The 22,051-nt window shown below is 39.1% G+C and overlaps 1 protein-coding gene across 2 annotated transcripts in view; it reads right to left on the bottom strand.

Annotated features, from left to right (window-relative positions):
• The window catches only part of Dpp8 (dipeptidyl peptidase 8), a 106,319-nt gene that overhangs the window by 10,982 nt on the left and 73,286 nt on the right, over positions 1-22,051 (bottom strand). For both annotated transcript variants that reach the window (XM_023712701.1, XM_004628809.3), the window contains exons 7-15: positions 18,919-19,029; positions 16,303-16,431; positions 15,439-15,500; positions 13,049-13,149; positions 11,713-11,890; positions 10,682-10,841; positions 5,967-6,046; positions 1,317-1,469; positions 916-1,051 (exon numbers count right to left, since the gene is read on the bottom strand). In XM_023712701.1, coding sequence (XP_023568469.1) covers positions 916-1,051; positions 1,317-1,469; positions 5,967-6,046; positions 10,682-10,841; positions 11,713-11,890; positions 13,049-13,149; positions 15,439-15,500; positions 16,303-16,431; positions 18,919-19,029 — 1,110 coding nt within the window. The remainder of the gene's footprint in view (positions 1-915; positions 1,052-1,316; positions 1,470-5,966; positions 6,047-10,681; positions 10,842-11,712; positions 11,891-13,048; positions 13,150-15,438; positions 15,501-16,302; positions 16,432-18,918; positions 19,030-22,051) is intronic.

The following is a 22,051-nucleotide window of genomic DNA, read 5'->3' as shown; positions in this document are numbered from 1 at the left end:
GGAAGAAAATATCAAAACTTAGAACTCTACATAGAGGTAATTGACTAAAGTTTTTTCAGGTGAGATAAGCAAGAAATGAAACAAAAAATCCAGGCATGGTGGCCAATGCCTGTAATCCTAATACTGGGAAGGCTGAGGCAGGAGGATCACACCATGAATTCAAAGCCAACCTGGGCAATGTAGTAACCGTATGTCTCAAAATAAAACATTGAAAAGGGCTGGGGATATATAGTTCAATGCTCTCTTGAGCTCAATCTCCAGTAGTAGAAAGATTTTTTTTGGTGGGGGGGAAGGGTCAGGATGCCTTCAGGGCAGGTCTGGTTTGGCGTGAGGATCTGGGGATGAAACCACAGCATCCTGAGCCTGACTGCTTTGTCTAAGCAGGCACTTAACCAACTGAGCTAATGGGTAGGCCCCCAATCTCCAGTAGTGAGTGAGTGAATAAATAAATGAATAAAGCAAGCTGATTCATAGCACTATTCACTTCCACACAGAGCAAGTATTCCAACTTTTACTGCAATAGCCATTGCAAGTACTTCAAAACTGAAAGAAAACTGTGAGATGGTTATTCTCTAAAGCTGCTGTCTCCTGCTCAAAGCCGCTCTCTACCTTACTTTACAGCCTTCCAGACCTGCTCCTGCTGAGTGAGAAGTAACCTATATTATCCAGGAGCTGATGGGGCGGGAGGACCAAACAGAAGCTCAGCAGCTCATGGACAGAAAGTGCTGAGAGATGGGAAGACTTTGTCCAGAAAAAGTGCACCTATTTCCCAGGTTTAGTGCATTAACTGTCCTTTTTGGAGTGCTGGGGACTGAACCTAGGTCCCTGTGCATTCCCGGGCAAAGGCTCTATTACTGAGCCACAACCCAGCCCTGTACTGGTCCTATCTAAGGCCAGGTTCGGGGAATAGAATACCTGCTGAATCCAAGATGGTGGCCCAGAATTCCTTTGTTTTGCAAGTTGGGTCATCTTCAGAGCTTGACAGTTTGTAAAGGGACACACAGTGTGGATTCTTCTGGTTACTATATTTACTTATAAAAAAGTCACAATGCTAGAGGAAAGAGAAACAATTATGTTCTACTTCAAGAAAAAGTCAAACAGGTTATTTGGTGTTACACCTGCACTAATGTTACAACAGGAATAAAATAAGGGTTTGACTATTTATATACACAAGGCTGAAGTTAGAGTTAATCATTTTAAAGCTCCTAATGAGGCTTCTGCCAACTTGACCAATTTTCACATCATTCAAAAGGACTCTTACAAAGGTGGACAGTTTCTACATGCAAAGAAGCCCTTTTCAAACAGGGACATCATACCCGGCTGATGTAGCAGGAGTGGGAATAGCCCCGGTCAGTTAATCTTGTCACTTCTCCAGGGTTTACATAGCTGACCACATACAGATGGTGTTCTAAAGGGGAGTCTTTGGTGCCTTCAAAATACACCAATCTTCTGACTTCATCAACCTGGATCTGCCAAAACAACAAAATTGGTACTAGCATCACCTTGGCAAGGCCAGTAATACTCTCAACTAACTACCCTCAATTTTATTCAAAATCATTGGGTCTTCTTGATTTGTGTGGCTTTTCTTTTTCAATCTATGTTAATATACTTGAGTTGGTTTTATGACTTATAGGTAAGAACAGATCCTGTCCAGAAAGAAAAAGGATGCCTGAGTTATGTACTGTATCATTTCCTATCTGGTCAGAATGTGTGCTTTTCTTAAAATATGATAATTATTTCTTTAAAGTAACTTCACAGGAAAAAAAAAACCCTCTGTTGCAGCTTAAGTCAACTATTCATATATACAATAAAACCGGGGCCAGGGAGATGGCTCAGTGGAATAAGCGCTTCCCTGACAAACACAAAGGCCTCAGTTCAATCCCCGGTTTCACAAAAAAGAAAAACAATAAAACCTCAGATTACTAGTAACTTGTTCTATGGTGTTCCTCACGATAAATAAATTTTGACTTGATTAGTGAGGGATGTTCTGCAGTACAAATAGACACGATGCTGAATGTCATATGGTCACCACCGAGCCAAACGTTTGTCCCCCTGTCTCTCTCTCTCTCTCATGCTTTTTTTGTTCTTGAGCCTGTCAGGCAGGAGTTGTACCACTGAGCTATACCCCCAGTATTTAGTCTCTCTTTCTCACTGTGGGATCGTGGGTGACGATCTCCTGACAGCAAGAGGTCATGGAGCAGACCTCATCTGCAGAGGGCAGAAATAAAGACAGGACTTCCTCATTCAAGTGAGACTAGGAAGGTGTGCAAAATGCGGGAAACAGTGCAAAATTTTAGAGAAAAGCACCACCCAAATAAAGCTGTGGCATGGAAGCAACAAATCTGTTTCACAACAGTGCACGGTCACATTTCTGTGAAATCCTCAAAAGGAGATAAAACCAGGTGCTGCTTGACAGGTTCTTTGTTAAAGCTGATTTCACTGAGCCGACAGATAGCAGTGATTCTACTAGTGACAGTGACAGTTGTCTTACACAGCTATGAAGATTAGTGAAGGTCAATTTATTTTTCTTTATATTTTGTATTTTCTTTATTATTTTGTATTATATTACAGTAATCACTTTTATATACTTTATATTATTATTATTATATTATTATTATTATTATTTTTTTTTTTTTTTTTTTGTGGCTAGCTCAGCCGGCCCTGGGGGCAAGGCTGGTATGGCAGGCATGTGGTGCTGGGGATCAAACTGCAGTCCTTGCGCTTACCTAAGCTTGCCTAATCAGGCACTTTAGACTGTTGAGCTATCTTGCTGGTCCAATCACTTTTTCTTCTTTCTGTATTTAGGAAAGGGTCTACAGGGTCTTACTACTTAGATCAGACTCACAGTGATTTTCCTGTTATCAGCCTCCCAAGTGCTGGGTTTACAGGTGCATGCACACCATGCCCAGTCTCAATCGCCATCTCAGCGTGCACTGCAGACAGGGCGGGCATGGTTCACCGAGGATCAAAACCCAGCCGCTGCGCTCTGCCTAAGCAGGCACTTTAGCCCACTGAGCTACCAGGCTGGCCCTGCCCAGTCACTTCTACACTAATATTTTTGGGTTGTGGAATAAGTCCTCTAACTTTCCATTATTTCTTATGGGGAAATTTGCTTTACAAGTGCTTTGGATTACAAGCATGTTATGCTTGCAAACCAAGGTTTTACTGTACTTGAAAGAAAAAAAAAATTAAAATCTATATTTCTCAATTAGTGCTGTATTATCTCAAGCAATCCTACATCTGTCTTCTGTACAAAAATGCAGTGTTGGGGCCGGGGAGATGGCTCAGTGAAAGAAGTGCTTCCCTGGCAAGTGCAAGGGCCTGAGTTCAATCCCCAGTTCCACCAAAAAAAAAAAAAAAAGCAGTGTTTTTATCCACTGGGTTGGGGAACAGTTGAACTCACAGTTTCAAGAGAGGTATACTTCATAAGTAAGTCCAGTATGGGTAAGATTTTAATCTTTTTTCTTAGGGTTAGGGTTCAAGATTTTAATCTTTTTTTTTTTTTCCAGGGTTTGAACTCATGCCCTTGCGCTTGCCAGGAAGCACTTATTCCACTGAGCCATCTCCCTAGCCCGCAAGATTTTAATCTTTACTTGGTGCTGTAGATCAAATCCACGTCCTTGGATATGCTATACAAGTGCTTTGCCACTGAGCTACATCTCTAGCCATGCATAAAATCTTTGAAGTAATCATTCAGATTTCAAAAAAATTGCTAGTAAACTCACAGCAGAACTCAATATTCTTGTCAAGTTATGGCAATAAATAACTTTCTTTTTTTATGTATGTAGTACAGTGTTTACAGGGTCTCATTACAGAGATCAGACTCAGTGATCCTCCTGTTTTGAGCCTCCAAAGTGCTGGGATTATGCTGGGATTATAGGCGCATACCACCACACCCAGTCTCCATGTCTCAGTGCTCCCGGGGGTGGGGCTGGCAGGGCACGTCAGGGATAAACCCAGGCTGCTGCTCTCTGCCTAAGCAGGCGCTTTAGTCCACTGAGCTATATGGCCAGCCCAACAGTTTTCTTTTATTGTTGTTTTAAAAAGTTTTCTATCAGTGTACTCAATGTTTGATAAAACTCAAATTTTTTACATACCAAAGATAACACAGATATATTTCAAAAGCAAGTATTTTTAAATATCTCATCTTTTTTCAGTAAACATTTTCATCGTTTTACATTTCTTTGGACACATAAACACAAATTAACACAGCTGCTATATGAAACAAAACATTCTAGAATCTTATCTCTCCAAAAGACTAGTTCTGTTCTTAAGCAGCTGGAAGTCGGCCTTTCAAAGTTTAAGAAATAATCAGTCAACTTTTCACTCTCACTTACAATGGTTCTTTATTCTTTTTTTTTTCTTTTTTTTTTTTTTAACATAACTACTTATGTTCACCAGCATTAGAACCTCTTGGGCTTGCTAAACACACAGTGGGCTCTGTGACCACAGTTTCGGCTTTAGGAGGTCTGACATGGCCCAGACTGCATTTCTACCAAGCTCCAAGGTGATGCTGAGGTTTGGTTGATGGCCCAGAAGCACACTTTGAGAAACATCAAGAGTTAAAGGCACATAAACTGAAATTGCAAAGCTTATTCCCCAATGATTGCCATTTGAAATCTTTGAGGGCTGGGAAGACAGCTCAGTGGCATAGTGCCTGTCTGGCAAGTGTGAGGTTGTAAGTCTGACTCCTGGGACCAAAAGAAAAAAAAAAAATCTTTAAGCGACAACAAGCATCCTTGGCAAGCGCAAGGGCCTGAGTTCAATCCCTGGTTCTGCCCCGACCCCCCAAAAAACAAGTGACAACAAGGTCACTTTTAGAAGTAAAAAGGTAACTTAAAGACAAAAAACATAATAAGGCCATAGGGAAAATATAAGAAGAGGAAAGACAAAAATATGCCACATTAAAAAAAGCATCACACAAAGAAAGCTGACACAAGGACTGGCAAATAGCCATTTGGGTCACCTGAGTAAGTGTCAAGATCCATACAGATCAGTGAAATTTTCTCTTACTAGAAGTCTCTAAACAGACATAAACACATAAATATAAAACTGTATATGTGCACATATGAGACTTTCACTGCAAGGATTTTTGGGGGGTACCAGGTACTGAACTCAGGACCTTGCACTTGCTAGCAGGTGTTTATGCCACTGAGCTATCTCCTTAGCCCTGTGATGAGACTGTACAGGTTGTCTACAATATTCTAAAGTTTTTATAAACAAAAACTAATACAGGATGAGGATCTTCCTTCTTTTACTTGAATCATCTTGGGGGTTACACTATTTTTACAGTAGCCACTATATGACATTCTTAGCTTGTAAATCTATCAATCTGAGGAATTCATACTGAACCGTTGTTTAATCCCAGTAGTACACATCATCTTAACTGTAAGAGTCGAGCACACAAAGAATGAAGTCTTAGAGAACTGAGAAACTGGCCACCCAATTTAAAACGAACACAGGAAAGGTGCCTTGAAAAGCAAAACAAGTCACCGGATTGCTACAGAAAGCCACTTGTCATGAGCAAGACAGCATGGCCTTCTCCCTTCTGCCCAATCTAAGCTCTATATGTGCCCCGCCCTCCTTGTAGGTGGTGGATAAAAGTTTAAATCTGTGACAAGATAAATAGATGAATCAAAGAATCATGAACTCTGAAACAATACATGAGATTTCTAATGCAGAAATAACACAATTTGCAACAGATTTAAAGCTCTCAAATTATACCCTAACTCTTTGCTTTCACTAGAGACTGGTAACCTTTAGTAACCACTGCACATCTAATATTAGGATTACTAAATATATGAAATTTGTAATTTAAACTAAGATTCTTCTTTCCAACAACTTGAGTCCTTTTATGACCTAAATATTTTCAAACATTGAGGTCATATTAAGTTGCACTGCTGATTTTCAGCAGTACACACATGTAGCAGATGCTGACCCAACCTTAGCAGAATAAAAGGACATACATTAGATCCATGCCGACCGAGAACTTCCCATTCACCACTGGTAATCGCTATTTCCTCTTTGATAGGACACTTGAAATCACCTAAAGATAAATACAGTTACAATTTAGTACTTTAGCCAGGCTATTAACAAATAAAACAATGTAGAATAGTGTTCTAAAGTGTTTTCACCAAGAAGTTGCATTTAAAAAAAAAAACAAAAAAACAACTGAATTATGTTTCTGGGAATGAAAATGTTCTGGAGCTAGACCACAGTGATGGTCGTGTAACACTGTAAATACTATGTGACAATAAACTGCCATCTCTTTGTCTGCCTGCCTGCCCGCCCATCCATCCAACTACCTGTTTGTGGTACTAGGTGTTGAACCCAGAGCCTTATCTTTGAGTCAGGGTGTCACTAAATTCCTAAATTGCCCAGGGTGGGCTTAAACTCATAATCTTCCTGCCTCAACCTCCTAGAGTGCTAAGATTATAGACCTCTGCCATCATGCACAGCTGGGTTGTTTTATTTTATTTATGTATTTATTTAATCTTTTTTTGAGACAGGGCTTTACTATGCAGTTCAGATTGGCCTTGAACTCATTTTGTAGCCCAGGCTGGCTTGGAATTCACAGTGATCCTCCTGCCTCAGCCTCCAGAGTCCTGGTATTACAGCGTGTGTGCCACACCTGGCTGAGTTGTTCTATGTTTTTTTTTAAATGTATTTGGTACAGAGTCTCATTGTACAGCTCAGACTCCTGGTGTTCCTCCTATTTTCAGTCTCCCCAGATTGGGAATTAGAGGCATGGGCTACCAGGCCTGGAGTAGGTTGCAGCTCAGCATGCCTGGGGGTGGAGCTGGTATGGCAAATGGGCCCAAGAGTCAACCCCTGCCCCTGTGCTTGCCTAAGCATGTGCTTAGTCCACTAAGCTATCTCACCACTGGCTGAGTTGTTTTAAAGTGGGTAATAATAATGGAAAAGATAATAATGGAAATTTCACTTTAATTTTAAAAAATGTATAGTTAGTTTTAAAAACCCAAAGTTACTAGTTTTCACAATACTTTGAAATAATGATAGAATGATCCATGTAGATAATACAAAAACAGGGGGCCGGGGAGATGGCTCAGTAGAATAAGTGCTTCCCTGGCAAGCGCAAGAGTCTAAGTTCAATCCCCAGTTCCTCTCCCTCCAAAAAAAAAAAAAAAGATAATACAAAAACAGTCAAACCGACTTATGACAACGCTGGGAAATAACTCGAAAGCACCACAAACTGCTGGCAAAGCATACCTTCTATAAATGCAGTCAACTACCCTCGTTTGTTTTTTTGAGACACAGTATCCCTCTATAGGGCAGGTTAGCCTTCAGCTCTCTAGATGGCCCAAACCTAGAACTTGTGATAATCGTCCTGCTCCAGTCTCCAGAGTGCTGTGTTTATGTGCCACCACACCAGGCAGATCCCAATTTTATTATTATTTTTTTAATCATTTATTTATTTATGTGTGTGTGTGTGTGTGTGGCCAGCTCAGCCCACCAGGGGGCGGGGCTGGCTGGCATGTGGTGCTGGGGGATTGAACCGCGGTCCCTGTGCTTTGTTAAGCTTGTTCTAAGTAGATCACTGAGCCATCTCACCAGCCCCAGACCCCAATTTTAAACATCAATTTATATTTCTTAGATACAAAAATTCAACTTGTGCTTTAAACTCTATGAACAAAAAAATAAAAACTTTAACACATAGATTACAAATACTGACAGTTTCACATTATTGCCACCTGAGAGGAGGGGAGATGAGGTAGACATAAATGAAGGAAAAGGAAGAAAACTTGACCAAAAACCAAAACAAAACAAAAGCTAAAGAAAGAATAGGAAAACCAAACACAGAGAGAAGAGTAGATCTGAGGGTCGCAGAGCTCTGTAGACCCTGACAGGACGCAGAGGCTTGGTGCTATGAGCATGCTGACTGAGGGAACAGCTTTTCTTATGCTCTTCAACTGGCATACCATATTTTAAGTTATTAATTTCTTACTATGGTTTCAAAAATATTGTTCCAGTTAGTGAGGCATTTCTCACAGCTCTCTGGTCTTTATCACTGGCCTTTCTGGAATCCCTTACAGGGATTTAATTTCTGAATTATAAACAATTGGGAAGAGCAATTTCATACTTAGGGATAAGTTACGGCTCTAAAGAAAGAAAACCCCATTTAGGATATGTAAGCTCTTGCCTGCCTTGAAACGAGCAGGCTAAAGAAAGGAGCAGAGTCATAGATAGTATTTCCTTTGCTAGACTCAAGACGTAGCTTACTGCTTCCCAACACAGATGATAATTACAAGGTCACCTTAAATAAAATAGCAACCCAATTAAAAATGGGCAAAGGACTTGAACAGACATTTGTCTAAAGATACATAAATTATCAATGAGTGTATGAAAAGATATTTGACAACATAATAATTTGGACACTAAAATCATCTCATTCACTAGTACGCCTCTTATAAAAAGTCCATTGCCTGGCAAGCACAAGATCCAGAGTTCAATTCCCAGTACTAAAAATAAAAAATAAAAAATAAAAATTCTGCTAGTTGTCAAGTATGCAAAGAAATTAAAAGTCTGTGTTCTGTTGGTGGGAAAGTAAAATAGTGCAGCTGCTACCAACAGTGTGACCTACCAGTGGAGTAACCACTAGGGAAAACAATAGGGCAGCTCCACAAAAAGTCAAACACAGAATTACCATTTGATTCAGAAATGCCACTTCTAGATATATAAGCTAAAGAACTGAAAGACAGGATAGAAACAAAAATTGTACACTCATTTCCATATTAGCATTATTGACAACAGTCCAAAAATGGAAGCAACCCACGTATCTACTAATGGACACTGGGTTAATGAAATAGGCCATATACATACATGGAATAGTATTCACCCTTAAACCCCTTAAAGGGAAGAAAGACACACGTTACTGGATGAAACCTGAGGACATACTACATGAAATAAGCCAGTCACAAAAGGTCAAATACTGTACAACTCTTAAATGAGGTATTTAGAAGGTTTAAAATTCATAGATACAAAAAGTGGTCAGCAGGACCTAGGGATAAGGGGAATAAGCAGTTGCTTTTAGTAAGAATTTTCAGTCTTAGAAGATTAAAACAATTCTGAAAATGGAGACTGATGTTGTTAAATTGTGTCCTTAAAATAGTAGTTATTATATACGTATTACCAAAATTTTTAAAAGTCATGTTAAGTCTAAGTTATATATGGCAGTTAAGCATTTAATATAACCTATTATAAAGTGCTTACTACTCTAAAACTATATTATTAAAGTCAAAGGTTGTAGCTCGGTTTTAGAAAAACTTAGGAAAAACAATTGCTGTACCATTTTGCTTTGGTTCTGCAGTGCTGGGAATGGAACCCAGGGCCTTGGGCACGCTGGGCAAGTGCTGTGCCACCGAGCCACCCTCCAACACCTACCCCACATCATCTTTTTTAGGCTTATGTGTACATTCTGCACTACATGTTCCAAAAGGCCAGCCATCACTTTGCTTTTTTTTTTCCTTTGAGACAAGGTGTCACTGTGTAGTTCAGGGTGGCCTCAAACTCACAGCTATCCTCCCACCTCCCAAGGCTAAGATTACCGGCATGCACCATCACACGTGGCCCAGCTAACCATCACTTTTAAAATGGAAATTAACGTTCGCTGATACAATATTTAACTTTAGGTAATATAATTCTGTCAATCTGAAGAGCCATAGTTACATATTAAGTTTAGGGTAGATGAAGAAACTACAAGAGAAAGAGTGTGTAGTGGCGCGCGCCTGTGATCCCAGCTTGTGGGAGGCTGTAAACAGGTGGATCACTATGACTCTGATCTAGTAGTGAGACACTGAACACCTTGTAGACCCTTCCCTAAAATACAAAAATAAAGTACAAGAACATCTAGTGTATGTAAAAATAGCTAATAATTATATAACGTTTTATGTTTTTGCTGATTGGCTGTGTAGCGCTAGGACTGAACCTTATTCAAGGCTTTCACACTTTTAGTTTTCTCTCTCATACACTGTGTGTGCATGTGTGTGTGTGTGTGTGTGTGTGTGTGTGTGTGTGTGTGTGTGTGTGCATGCATGCACGCACAGTATTGAGTTATAAACTCAGGGTCTTCACACTGGACTACATGCCCAGCCCTTTTTTATTCTGACAAAGGGTTCTGCTAAAGCTGCTAAACTGCCCAACCTGAGCTTGAATTCACAGTCCTCCTGCCTCAGCCTCTCAAGAGTCCTGCGATTACAGGAACATGCCACTATACCTGGCCTCTTTCTATTTTTTTGGGGGGGGGTGCGGAGCCGGAGATTGAACTCAGGCCTTTGTGCTTGCCAGGCAAGTGCTTATTCTACTGAGCCATCTCCCCGGCCTCTTTCTATATTTTTAAAAGTAGTTTTTTTAAATGTAAAAATAACATAGGTTCACTGCAGTCAAAACAAATGTATACGGTAATAATAAATCTTACCAGTTCCCAGAGATTATCCATTATTTATTACATACCTAACAAGAACTTTATTCTGTTTTCACACATCCATACATTTATATATAATATAATGAATTTAAATATTAACATTATATATTATATATTAAATTTAATGAAACAAGTACTAATACTCATAAAAATACAAAAAAGACCCTTGTATTCTCCTGTTCCTCCCACATTCTATACCCAACATTTTTCTTCCCTTTTTTAAATATAAAAAGAACTTACTTGGGGCAGGCAGCCCACCACTGGATCGCTTATATTTGCTCTCCTTTAAGATGGATGTGATTTTATATAAATGACGGAAACCTGTTTTGCATTCAGAGGCAAAAATAAATTCAATTTCATCTTCACGAGTTTGGGGGAAAACATGAAAGATGTCATGGATCTGCAAAATGAATAACTTCACTTACTACACACAGTGATGAGAACACGAGATAACGCAATCAAGACAGAGAATGGTGAGTTACTTGATAAACAGATTTTGAAATATAAATAGCTGTCAGTGCTAGGGATGGGGTATATTTAACATAATAGCACTTTCCTTGTCCTTTTCATATTTATTTTAGTTTAGCCAAAGAGTTCTCCATTGATAAGTGTTTCCAAATGGAAAGAAAAATGATCAAATGCTTTTTCTTACTCAGCAGCTCTGTAATCTGTAGAACACGGCACATGGTTTGATACAACTTTTGCTACAGGAATGCTGAGGAACACTATTTTCTTGTTTTCCACAGAAAAATATTCTAATAGTTGAGGGAAAACAGATGTTAGGTGAGGCAAATGAAGCCCATAGTGAAACAGAGGATGAGCTGGGTTTATTTATTTTGTATCTTGTTTAAGCTTTCATGCTAAAATGGAAAAAATTTTAATTTAATTAAAAACTAGCATATTTTTGTATAGCTTGTCAATTTAAAAGATGAGTCTGAAAAAAAAAAAAAAAGACTGTCTGGTGGAGACCCAGCGCCCCAAGTCCTCTCCAAGCAAGGAGTGCTGCCACTGAGTCTGCGCACAGCAGCTGTCCCTTCCACCCCAGCCCCGCAAGTGGGAGCCACATCAAAGGCCGCTGCAATGGCATCGACTGCATCTGCTAACTGCTCCATTCTGGAACCATTGCTCCTATTTGAAATGTTCAAACTAAGAAGATAACATTCATGGTTCTTCTTAAAAAAAAAAAAATCATTTTGATAGTTTGCTATAAAATTTCCTTTATTTTAGTATTCTGGAAAAGTATTTAGCCAAGTACAGGAAAAAATCCATACATTTATCCAGATGTCTGTAGTTTCTTCATAGATAATGAGTGGTGTCACAGAGTCAGGCACTGATTCGATGAGCCTCTGTCTCTCCATGACATCATCCTCTACTGGGATAAATAATTCAGGCGAGATCAACACTATCTGCAGGCGAGTTTGGGAACGATCTAGCAGAATGGACCAAGCACTATTTAAACAAATAAAGAAAAGAACCAGAAATAAAGCAAGGTCTCAGAAAATGAGCAATCCCCTATTCACTTCCTTCATACCTAATATTTCTATAGTTACAATGAAAGAACTGCTTTGCTTTACTATATACATTATTACATACAAATAACTAATTAAAAATGCACTTACTTTACAAAGTTAAGCTGGAAGCAGGCATGGTAGTGTGTGCCTGTAATCCCAGCACTCTGGGAGGCCAGGGCAGAACAACTGCAAGTTAAGAGTCCAGCCCGGGCAATTTAGTGAGACCTCGTCTCAAAACAAAAATCTCTAAAATGACTTTAAAAATTGGCCCAGTTATAAGGTCCTCGGTGTGTATGCGTGGGTAAAGCCTGAGGGGAGAGGATATAGCTCGCAGGGAAAGCACTTGCCTCATGCGCATGAGACCTGGGGTGGAGGGGATACTGAACAGTTTTTGACTGTTTTGTGATAATGGAGATCATACCTGGGGATGCTTACTGAGGGCTGAGTTAGATCTTGAGCCCTTTTTATTTTGAGATAGGCCCTCCCTAAGTTGCCCAGGCTGGCCTTGAACTTGCAATCCTTGTGCCTCAGCTTCCTGAGTAGCTGACATTAACAGAACATACACACCACTGTGCCCAGCTTGAACAAGGTTAAGAAGTAGATTTCTTTACCTTTCCAACTCATCCTAAATCATAGTTGGCCTTTAAAACTGTTATTTTTTTGTTTATTGTCTACATATGTCAGTGTCAGAAGATTATTATCTATATTAGACATATATACTTGCAAGGTTCTACAAAGATTTCTGCCTAAATTACATAACTCAGGCCCTTGCGCTTGCCTGGGAAGCGCTTATTCCACTGAGCCATCTCCCCGGCCCTTACACAAGTTTTAAAAATATCACATTTTATGTCTGAGCTTTAAGTCACACAATTAAACCATAACACTGAACCATACTGGCTAAGTGAGAAAATTAACATGCAATTCTACATATGCTTACAGGTCTACCTACTTTAGGAAAAGGTATCTTATGCAGAAATAACTATATTGAAAGTGCACAGTTCTAGCTTTCACCTCAAGGCAAACCTAACTGCACAGATATTTCTAAAGCTCTGAATCCTACATTGTCTGGAAAGAGGTCACAATTTAACATACGCACTATTTTCCCTCTGGAGTCCATCCAGCTCTGGCAATATATTCAACTCCTTCAAATAGAATCTCAAAAGGCTGAATTAGTTCTTTATCTATGACATCTATAATCTAATAAAAAGGAAAAAAGGGAATTTCATTACAGATTTAGAAATTAGCTCACTAGACTACTTAAGCCATCATCTGCAACAGGAGAACACTTTATACTACAGTATCTAAAAAGGCAAAAACCCTTTAGATACCTATAGTAGGACATATTATTCCTAAAAACAAAATAAACTTCTAACCCCAAGGATAAGCAGAATCTGAAAAGATTTTCCTTTGAGTTTATACTAGTAGACTTGTTGACAATAACTGATATAATCAAGATTTAATCACTTTACGATCTAGTATCTAAAAAGAGACAAACTCCCCCCACCAACACACACACATTTTAGCTTATATTAGGACAACAAATAAAATGACCCAGGGTAAGCAAACTTTTGTCCTTTAAAGGTCTAGAAAACAATAATTTGAAAAATAAGTAATTTTTAAAATTAATGAAAGGATTTGAATAGTCCCCCAAAGAAGATATTCAAGTGTCTAGTAAACAGGAAAAAAAAAATGCCAACATCATTGGCCAGTAAGAAAATATAAATCAAAACTACAGGGACATATCACTTCAAACCTACCAGGATGGCTATAGTAAGTAAGATGGACAATCGTAAGTGTTGGTACAGAGAAATTAGAAATTTAGGGTTACAGAGCAATTAGAAATTTAGGGTTACTTTGGGAAACAATGTGGCAGTTACAGAAAAGATTAAAGAGCTATTATATGATCCACCAATTCTACTCCTAGTATGTTACCTAAAGAAATGAAAATACAAGCCCAGAGAAAAGCCTCTATCATATATACATATTGAAGCAGTTTTTGGTCCTAACAGCAAAAAAAGGGGAAACAACCAAAAAATATCTACTGATAAATGGATAAATAAAATGTGCTATTCCATACAACAAAATTTATTAAGCACAAGAAATAAATGAAGTATACTTGGGCTGCGAATGTAACTTAGTAGAATGGCAGAACATGGGAGGACCTGGGCTTCGACCCCCAGCACCAAACACACAATGTGTGGGAGCGGTGGGACAGGGAGAAAGACAGCACAGAAAGTAGATCAGTGCCTGTCAAGGACTAGAGGATTTGGGGAGCTGAGGGGATGACAACTAAGGGGTGTGTGGGTTTTTTCTGAAGTGACAAAAATGTTTTCAAAATTAACTGTAATGGCTCAATTCTGTCAATGTTAAAAACTTCTGTCAAAGTTTAAAAGCCAGTGAATTTTAAAATTTAAATAAGTGAACTGTACTGCCTGTAAATTGTATCTCAGTAAAGCTGCATTAGAAAAATTCTAATAGGTCTGGGCATGATGGTGCACCTTTTGTAACCCCAGCACAGGGGGCGCCTCCAGCAGGTGGATAGCAAATTTGAGTGCAGCCTGGGCAACGAAGCCCCTCAGTGAGGCCCTGTCTGAAAATAAAAAATGTAAAAAGGCCAGGAGATGTAGCGTGGTGCAGTCTCAGTTTCAGTTCCCAGTACCACCAATTCTAGGAGAGAAGGCTGCTCTTGAGCGCACACCTCGGTGAGTTATAGCCTAAGGAGCTCTGGGGTCTAGGCGGAGCGCTGCAGTACAACAGGAATGGGGCACCATGAGACAAAGGCAGGCCACCATTCAAATCACCCTTTCTTTTTTTATACTGACTTAAAAAATTAATAAAATAAAGAAAAACTATTGGAAAAGGAGTGGTAAGTATGCCTACTCCCATATTCTTATGCATGTGTGTATGTGCAGGCTCACTACGTAGCTCAGATTTGTAGTGATCCTCTTGTTTTCGGCCTCCCTAGAGCTGGGATTATTACAGGCGTGCACCACCACGTCCAGACTCCATCTGGCTCAGCATGCCCAGAGGCGGGGCTGGTGCAGCATGTGGTGCTAGGCATCAAACCCTGGCCCCTTAGTATGCTGAGCTATCTCACCAGCCCTTATCCCCATATTCTTATCTTGGGAACCAGCACAGTTTTGAAACCATAAAACTAAGTCAATTAAAAAAAAAAAAAGAAAAGAAAACTAAATCAATACAAAAATCATAGCTGCCAGGCATGGTAGCGCATGCCTGTAATCCCAGTACTCGGAGGCTGATGCAGGAGGATCGCCATGGGATCGAGGCCAGTCTGGGCTACACAGTAAGTTGAAGGCCACTCTGAACCACATAGCAAGACCGTGTCACAAAAAGAAAAGAAAAATCATGATCCACACATATCTGAGCAAGTTCAATTAATCCAAAAAGTAAAGCACATCAAATACCCAGCCTAGATCCATCACATTAGTACAGACACACAAAATCAGCTCTGCATTCTCTACTTACCCTTCCTTCAGCATCGATCACTATTTCCGACATCTTAAAGGTGACTTTTGGATTTGCTGTGCCTTTTGAAAAAGATGTAAATCAACAATAACGTATATTCAAAATTCCTCAAACTCGTTTTGCCAGATCAATCCTCTTTATAATTTTTTTTTTTTAGAACCAGGGATTGAACTCAGGCCCCTGCGCTTGCCAGGGAAGCACTTAATCCACTGAGCCACCTCCCCGGCCCCTCCTCTTTTTTTTTTTTTTAAGTGTTAAAATATTTAGTAATAGTCTTCATTTACTCAAAAAGAAGTTGATTTTAATAAGATCCACGGCATCTTCATATGACTTGGGGCATATGTGATAGAACATCATTTCACACAGTTTGAAATGCTTCTTTCTCTTCCCTCCTCTTTATAATTTAGTTAAGTGAGCAACATTGCATAAAGCCAGAGCTTTATCACACAAGAATCTGAACCACATCTCAAATTTATACATTTCAATATATTTTATTTTTTTAAATATGACATTTAAGAAAAAAGAGGCTAAAAAACACAAGGGTCAGTTTGAAATCAAGGGGAATCCTATATTCTTTTTTTAGTTAATATGCCACAAACAGTAAAACACAAAAACAATTTACTCCAACAAAAATCACTGAAAAATCTTTGGTGGGGAGGATACTTAATTATTTGTTGAAGAAAGCAGTTTTGTGGGCATCTTCACTTTAAATATAATTTAAAAGGATCACTTAACCAAAATCTTAGTGCTAATCAACAAACCATTCTTACTAAGGCTATAAATGATCAATATAGACTACACCTTCGCAGAAATAATCTTACTGGAAAAAAATGAATGAATGTAAACTCCAATGGAGTACAATACCTGTTTTAGGGTAACGGAATGAATCTGCCCTTCTTGTTTCCAACATCGGGGATGTTACGTGAATAATTTCCACTTCAGATTCATCATTTTCTTCATATAGAATTCTAAGAATTTTACCACCACTAGGAGCTTAAAAAGGAATTTAGATATTGAAAATGTGAAGGAATTATTCCAGAGAATAATCATCACTGACATTCCTTTTTTTTTTTTTTTTTTTCAGAACTGGGGTTTGAAGTCAGGCCCTTGCACTTGCCAGGGAAGCACTTATTCCACTGAGCCGCCTCCCTGGCCCGACATTCCTTCTATATTAAGAGGTCTCATACTGAAAAGTTATATAACCACACTGCCATGTATCTATTATGCAGTGCAGGGGATCAAACTCAGGGCTCTATCACACACCACCACTATGCCCATGCTGCCTTTTATGAATGAAAATCTCCCTAGTCTTTGCAGTAATAAGATGAATTACTGCTAAGTCACTTTAGCTGGTTAAAGGTTACTCTTCCTAAAGGGGAAAAGCTGAGTACATACACATACCTTTAAAATAGAGGAAAATATATTTTGAAGAACTTTACTCTAGCATGCTTTAAAATGCATTTTTTGTTGAAAAGGATTTAATTAAATTTATGTTATTTGCTGGGTGTGGTAGTGCATACCTAGAATCTCAGCACTTGAGGCAGGACGACAGCTGTGAGTTCCAGGACTAACTCCAAACTTAGCCTACACACTTGAGTTCAAGGCCAGCTTGGACTACACAGTGAGATCTTGTCTTAAAAAAAAAAATTTCTATAACATGCTACTTAAATTGTGTCTAGTTATTTTGAATGTTTTCCCTATGTCAAGATACTGTTCTAACATTTATGGCAAAACAATTTGATCTCAAAGTAGCTAAATCTAAGGTATAGCTTAAAAATAAGTACTTTATATGGTTCCTTAGAAAAATGTAAGACTAGGGGCTGGGGAGATGGCTCATGGAAAGAGTGCTTCCCTGGCAAGCGTAAGGGCCTGAGTTCAATCCCCAGTTCTGCCAAAAAAAAAAAAAAAAAAAAGAAAAATGTAAGACTGTTACCTTTAAAACTGTTAGTTAAAAAAAAGAAAAAGAAGGCAAAAAACTGTTGATCATAAAATCTATTAGTGGATCACCACCAGTATTTTTATTTATTTTTCAACCAGTATTTTAAAAATACAACAAACAGTACAGAATTTATTTTATTTTATTATGTATTTAGTACAGGGTCTACAGGGTCTCACTCCACAGATCAGACTCCTAGCGATCCTCCTGTTTTCAGCCTCCCAAGCACTGGGATTACAGGGTGCCACCATGCCCAGTCTCAACTGTCCACCTCAGCACTCCTCGGGGTGCGGGGCCTGCACGGCACGCAGGAGGATGGAACCCAGGTCCCTGCGTCTGTCTAAGCAGTCACTTTAAACAAACAGTATAGAATAACAATACCAGAATGTATTATATACAAGGGTAAATAAAGCTTCAAAGATAAATTTGCTTTATCTATACAGTGTACATAAAATGTATTAGGCCAGGAGTATAAGCAAAAAAAAAAAAAAAAAAATTGTGTTAGTTTTTGAGACAGGCTCTCACTATGTAGTTCAGGCTGGCCTTGGACTTGCCTCAGTGTCCCTGGGTGCTGGGGGATTACAGGCATGCATCACCATGACTAGTTATAAACAAAAAAATTTTTGGTACTGGAAATTGAGATCACAACCTTGGGCTTGCCAGGCAGATGCTGCGCCACTAAACTATATCCCTGGCCCCATACGGAATTTTAAACAGGATCACAGTCAAAACATTTGCAACCCATTGCTTTAGAGCGCTATTTCTGAGGCAATAAACCACTTTTTTTTTTTTTTTTGTGATACTGGAGACTAAATCCAGGGACTTGTGAGTTTTTATTTTGAGACAAGGTCTTGCTCATTTGGTAAATTGATCCAGCTGGGTTTGAACTTGTGGTCTTCCTTCCTCAGCCTTCCAGAATGCTGAGATTACAATTATGTGCCATCACACCAGACTCAGTAAATTATTTTCTAATTCACCCAGAAAAAAGAAGGAATTTTTCCCTACCTATTCATACACTGATCTGCTCATCTGTTATTTATTTTTTAGATTTTTTTTGGTGGAACTGGGGATTGAACTCAGGTCCCTGCACTTGCCAGGGAAGTACTTATTCCACTGAGCCATCTCCCGGGCCCCTCACCTATTCATTTATATTCTCTAGTCAATTATATATTTGCAATAGTATTTCACTAAGGTGTAGTATATTTCACCATAATTTGCCAAAATTTCCAAAACCAGCTTTTTCTGTTTGTTTTTGTGGTACTGGGGATTGAACTCAGGCCCTTATGCTTGCCAGGCAAGCATTTATTCTACTGAGCTACCTCTCCAGCCCCCAAAACCAGCTTTTATGGGAAAATTTGACAAAGAGAATAGATTTCAAGGCTCTGAACTACAGCATAACTTTTTACTGCAATTTATTACGATGAAATATTGTCTATATATTCTAAATAACTACTTAGTCCCAACTGTCAAAATTTTAGAATCTACTATTCACAGTTCGGAATCTTTGGTACTTCAATCAACCCATGACATAATGTGCTTCTTACTTCTTTCAGCTTCTGGGCACCACCAATAGCCAGAGTATCTGTCAAACTCTTCTTGGAGCACAAAGGTCGCCACCCCAGCTGACCTGGGATCTTCTTCCATGTTAGCGAGCTCTGGACAAACATACAGAGAAATTATCACAAAAGCTCTTTTGAAAGAAACAAAGCAAAATGATCCAGTTATTTTGGAAGGTGTTTAAATGGAGTCATGAATTCTGGAGCTGAATACACTGAGTTCAAATCTGGCCTCCAGTATTTACCTAATGCCTGGCCTTGGGCAAATCACCCCATCTCACTCCAATGAAGCATCCTGTTTGTTAACTGAAGAGAAAGCCCTCCTTGGTGTGTTATAAGGATTGAGTTAGTTAATTCACAGAAAGCACTTAAAGCCTGGACATGCTCTCTAATACGACAGTATTTGTTTTCCACTTACCTAGGATCACTAAGAGACAATATATGTAAAGGCTCACAGTGACCTGTCCCTCTCTTACATAAGTAAGAGAATCACTTAAAAGCCTTTATTTGGTGAGGAAGATACTTTCTTATCACATGTCAGTAGTTTATTCCTAACCTGCATTCTTATACCACATGTTTTTCACCCTCTCCTCTGTTAATTGGACATTTAAAAGTCTGTTTCTGGTTTTTGCCGGTTATGAATGAATGTGCTATGAATATTCTCGCAATCTTTTTATTTTTTGCAGAACTGGGGATTGAACTCAGACCCTTGCGCTTGCCAGGGTAGCAGACAGTCTTTTTTGCAGTACTGGGGATTCCCTACCAGGCATGTGCTTATGACTTTGAGCTATCACCCCAGCCCACATACAATCTTTTGTGGAAATGTGTTATCATTTCTTTTGAGCAAATACCTAGGAAGATAGTAAAATACATGTATGTTTTAATTTTGTAAGAAACTGTCAAATAATTTTGCAAAGTATTTGTATTACTTTATACCCTTACCACATCACTATATGGAAGTTCCTCTCCAACATTTGGTGTAATCTAGTTATATGCAGTAATACTTATTGATTGCTTAATTTTTTACTTATAATTGGTTGACTAAGTGGTGCTAGGAACTGAATCTGGGCCTTTGCACTACACTACCATCTCCATGCCTTTTACTATTTTTTGAGATTGGGTCTCACTCAGTTGTTAAGTTGCACCAGCTGGGCTGAAACTTGCAAGCTTCCTGCTTCAGCCTCATAAGGTGATGGGATTATAGGTGTATTCTACTTACCACGTCCAATTATAATTTTAATTTTCTAGATAAGTTTTTCGGGGGGGGGACCCCTCCCCCCCTGTAGCATGCTGCTATATGTTGCCTGAGCTGGTCCTCCTGCTTCAGCCTCCCAAGTACCAGGACTATAAGCACATAATGCCACACTTGGCTTATGTAAGACTTTATTTTTATTTATACATCACCTAACCTGAATGTACAGTATGAACCTACTCCCTAAGTGAAAAAATTCTGAGTTTAGAAGAATTTGGAGCTCAGAATTTTAGGTGTTTTCCACATACTGCATATCTAGATGTATTACATAACATCTCCATCAGAGTAACCAAATAAGCTGTAATCAAACTCCCCAATATTACTGCAGCAAGTTTGTGAAGAGGCAAGCTAAGTAAGATTAAGATTGTAAATAACCTCTGGCCAGTTTGGATCAGGCTTTCCTACCAAGTAAGTTTTAGCACCAAGCTAATAAAAATTTATCTGGGGCTGACTAGATAGCTCAGTGGTCTAAATTGCCTGCTTAGGCAAGCTTAGGCAAAGCACAGGGATAGTGGTTCAATCCCCCCAGCACCACATGCCGGCCAGCCCCGCCCCCAGGGTGGGCTGAGCTGGCCACACACACAAAAAAGAAAGAAAGAAAGAAAGAAAGAAAGAAAGAAAGAAAGAAAGAAAGAAAGAAAGAGAATTTATCTGTTTTCAGACCTCTGAATTTTGGAATAACAGCAAAATTCAGTATTTCATTTTCTTGGGCCTTTCAACTATCCCACAATTGTAACTCCAGTTCTATTTTACACTTTGACTCTTTTAATTTTGGTAGCAAGAATTGAACTCAGGACCTTGCACTTGTCAGACAGGCACTGTGCCACTGAGCTACATCTCTGGCCCTCTGGTCTCCTTTAGATATGAACACAGGTACCATTTGTTGGTATCTATCACTTACTACAAACCCCAGTTATTAAGAGTTACTTACTGGGCTGCATATGGTGGTACATGCCTAGAATTCCAACTTTCTGGGAGGCTGATACAGAAGGACTGCAAATTCAGGCCCAGCCTTGGCAACTAAACCACTCAGCAAGACTCTGTCTCAAAATTTAAAAAAAAGGCTGGGACATGGCTCAGTGTGAAGGCCCTGGATTTAATCCCCAGCACAGCCCCTCACTATTCCTCCAAAACTTATTTATTCATTGAATAAATGTGATCATCTACTTTCCCATGCACATGCTGACTGGCCAAGCTCACTTTCTAAATGGATTTTGACGTACAGCCTACTGTGAATAGATTGGGTTGATAATGGCTTATAAAGTCCTAAACTCTCCACAAATATTAACTCACTGAAATCACCTAACAATTTTATATGTTGTTATACAATTAATGTTTTTATAGATGTAGAGGTAAGTTAAATAAATTGATGAGATCACAGAATTAATACTTTGGGACTTCAACCAGATACTGATTCTATACTGTATTCTCGACCAGGGATATAGCTCAGCAGCACAGCACCTGCTGGCAAGTATACGGCTGTGAGCTCCATTCCCAGGACCAACAAACAACTCCCCCACCCACAAACTTCTGTACTGTACTCTATCTGTACTCTTAAATATAAATTTTTTTTAAATTGGTACTGGGAGTCAAACTCATGACCTCATGCTTGCAAGACAAGTGCTGTGCCACTGAGCTAAATCCCAAGCCTCCAAATTATTTTTAAATAATACTGTCAATACATTATACACCCAGATGCGCAGTAAAGAAAAAATACAATTATAACATTCCTCGGGAGTGTAGTACTAGTGCTCTCTACTTTTAAATTCTGTTGAGCTTCATAAATCCTGTGTGGAAAGCAATTTCACAGAAGAAAAGAATAAAGGAAGGAAGGAAGGAAGGAAGGAAGGAAGGAAGGAAGGAAGGAAG

This window comes from Octodon degus, unplaced genomic scaffold (genome assembly GCF_000260255.1).
Source record: "Octodon degus isolate 3935 unplaced genomic scaffold, OctDeg1.0 scaffold00026, whole genome shotgun sequence".
NCBI lineage: Eukaryota > Metazoa > Chordata > Mammalia > Rodentia > Octodontidae > Octodon > Octodon degus.
The sequence above is the reverse complement of the archived record's forward strand: the minus strand, read 5'-3'. Positions and strand labels throughout refer to the sequence as shown.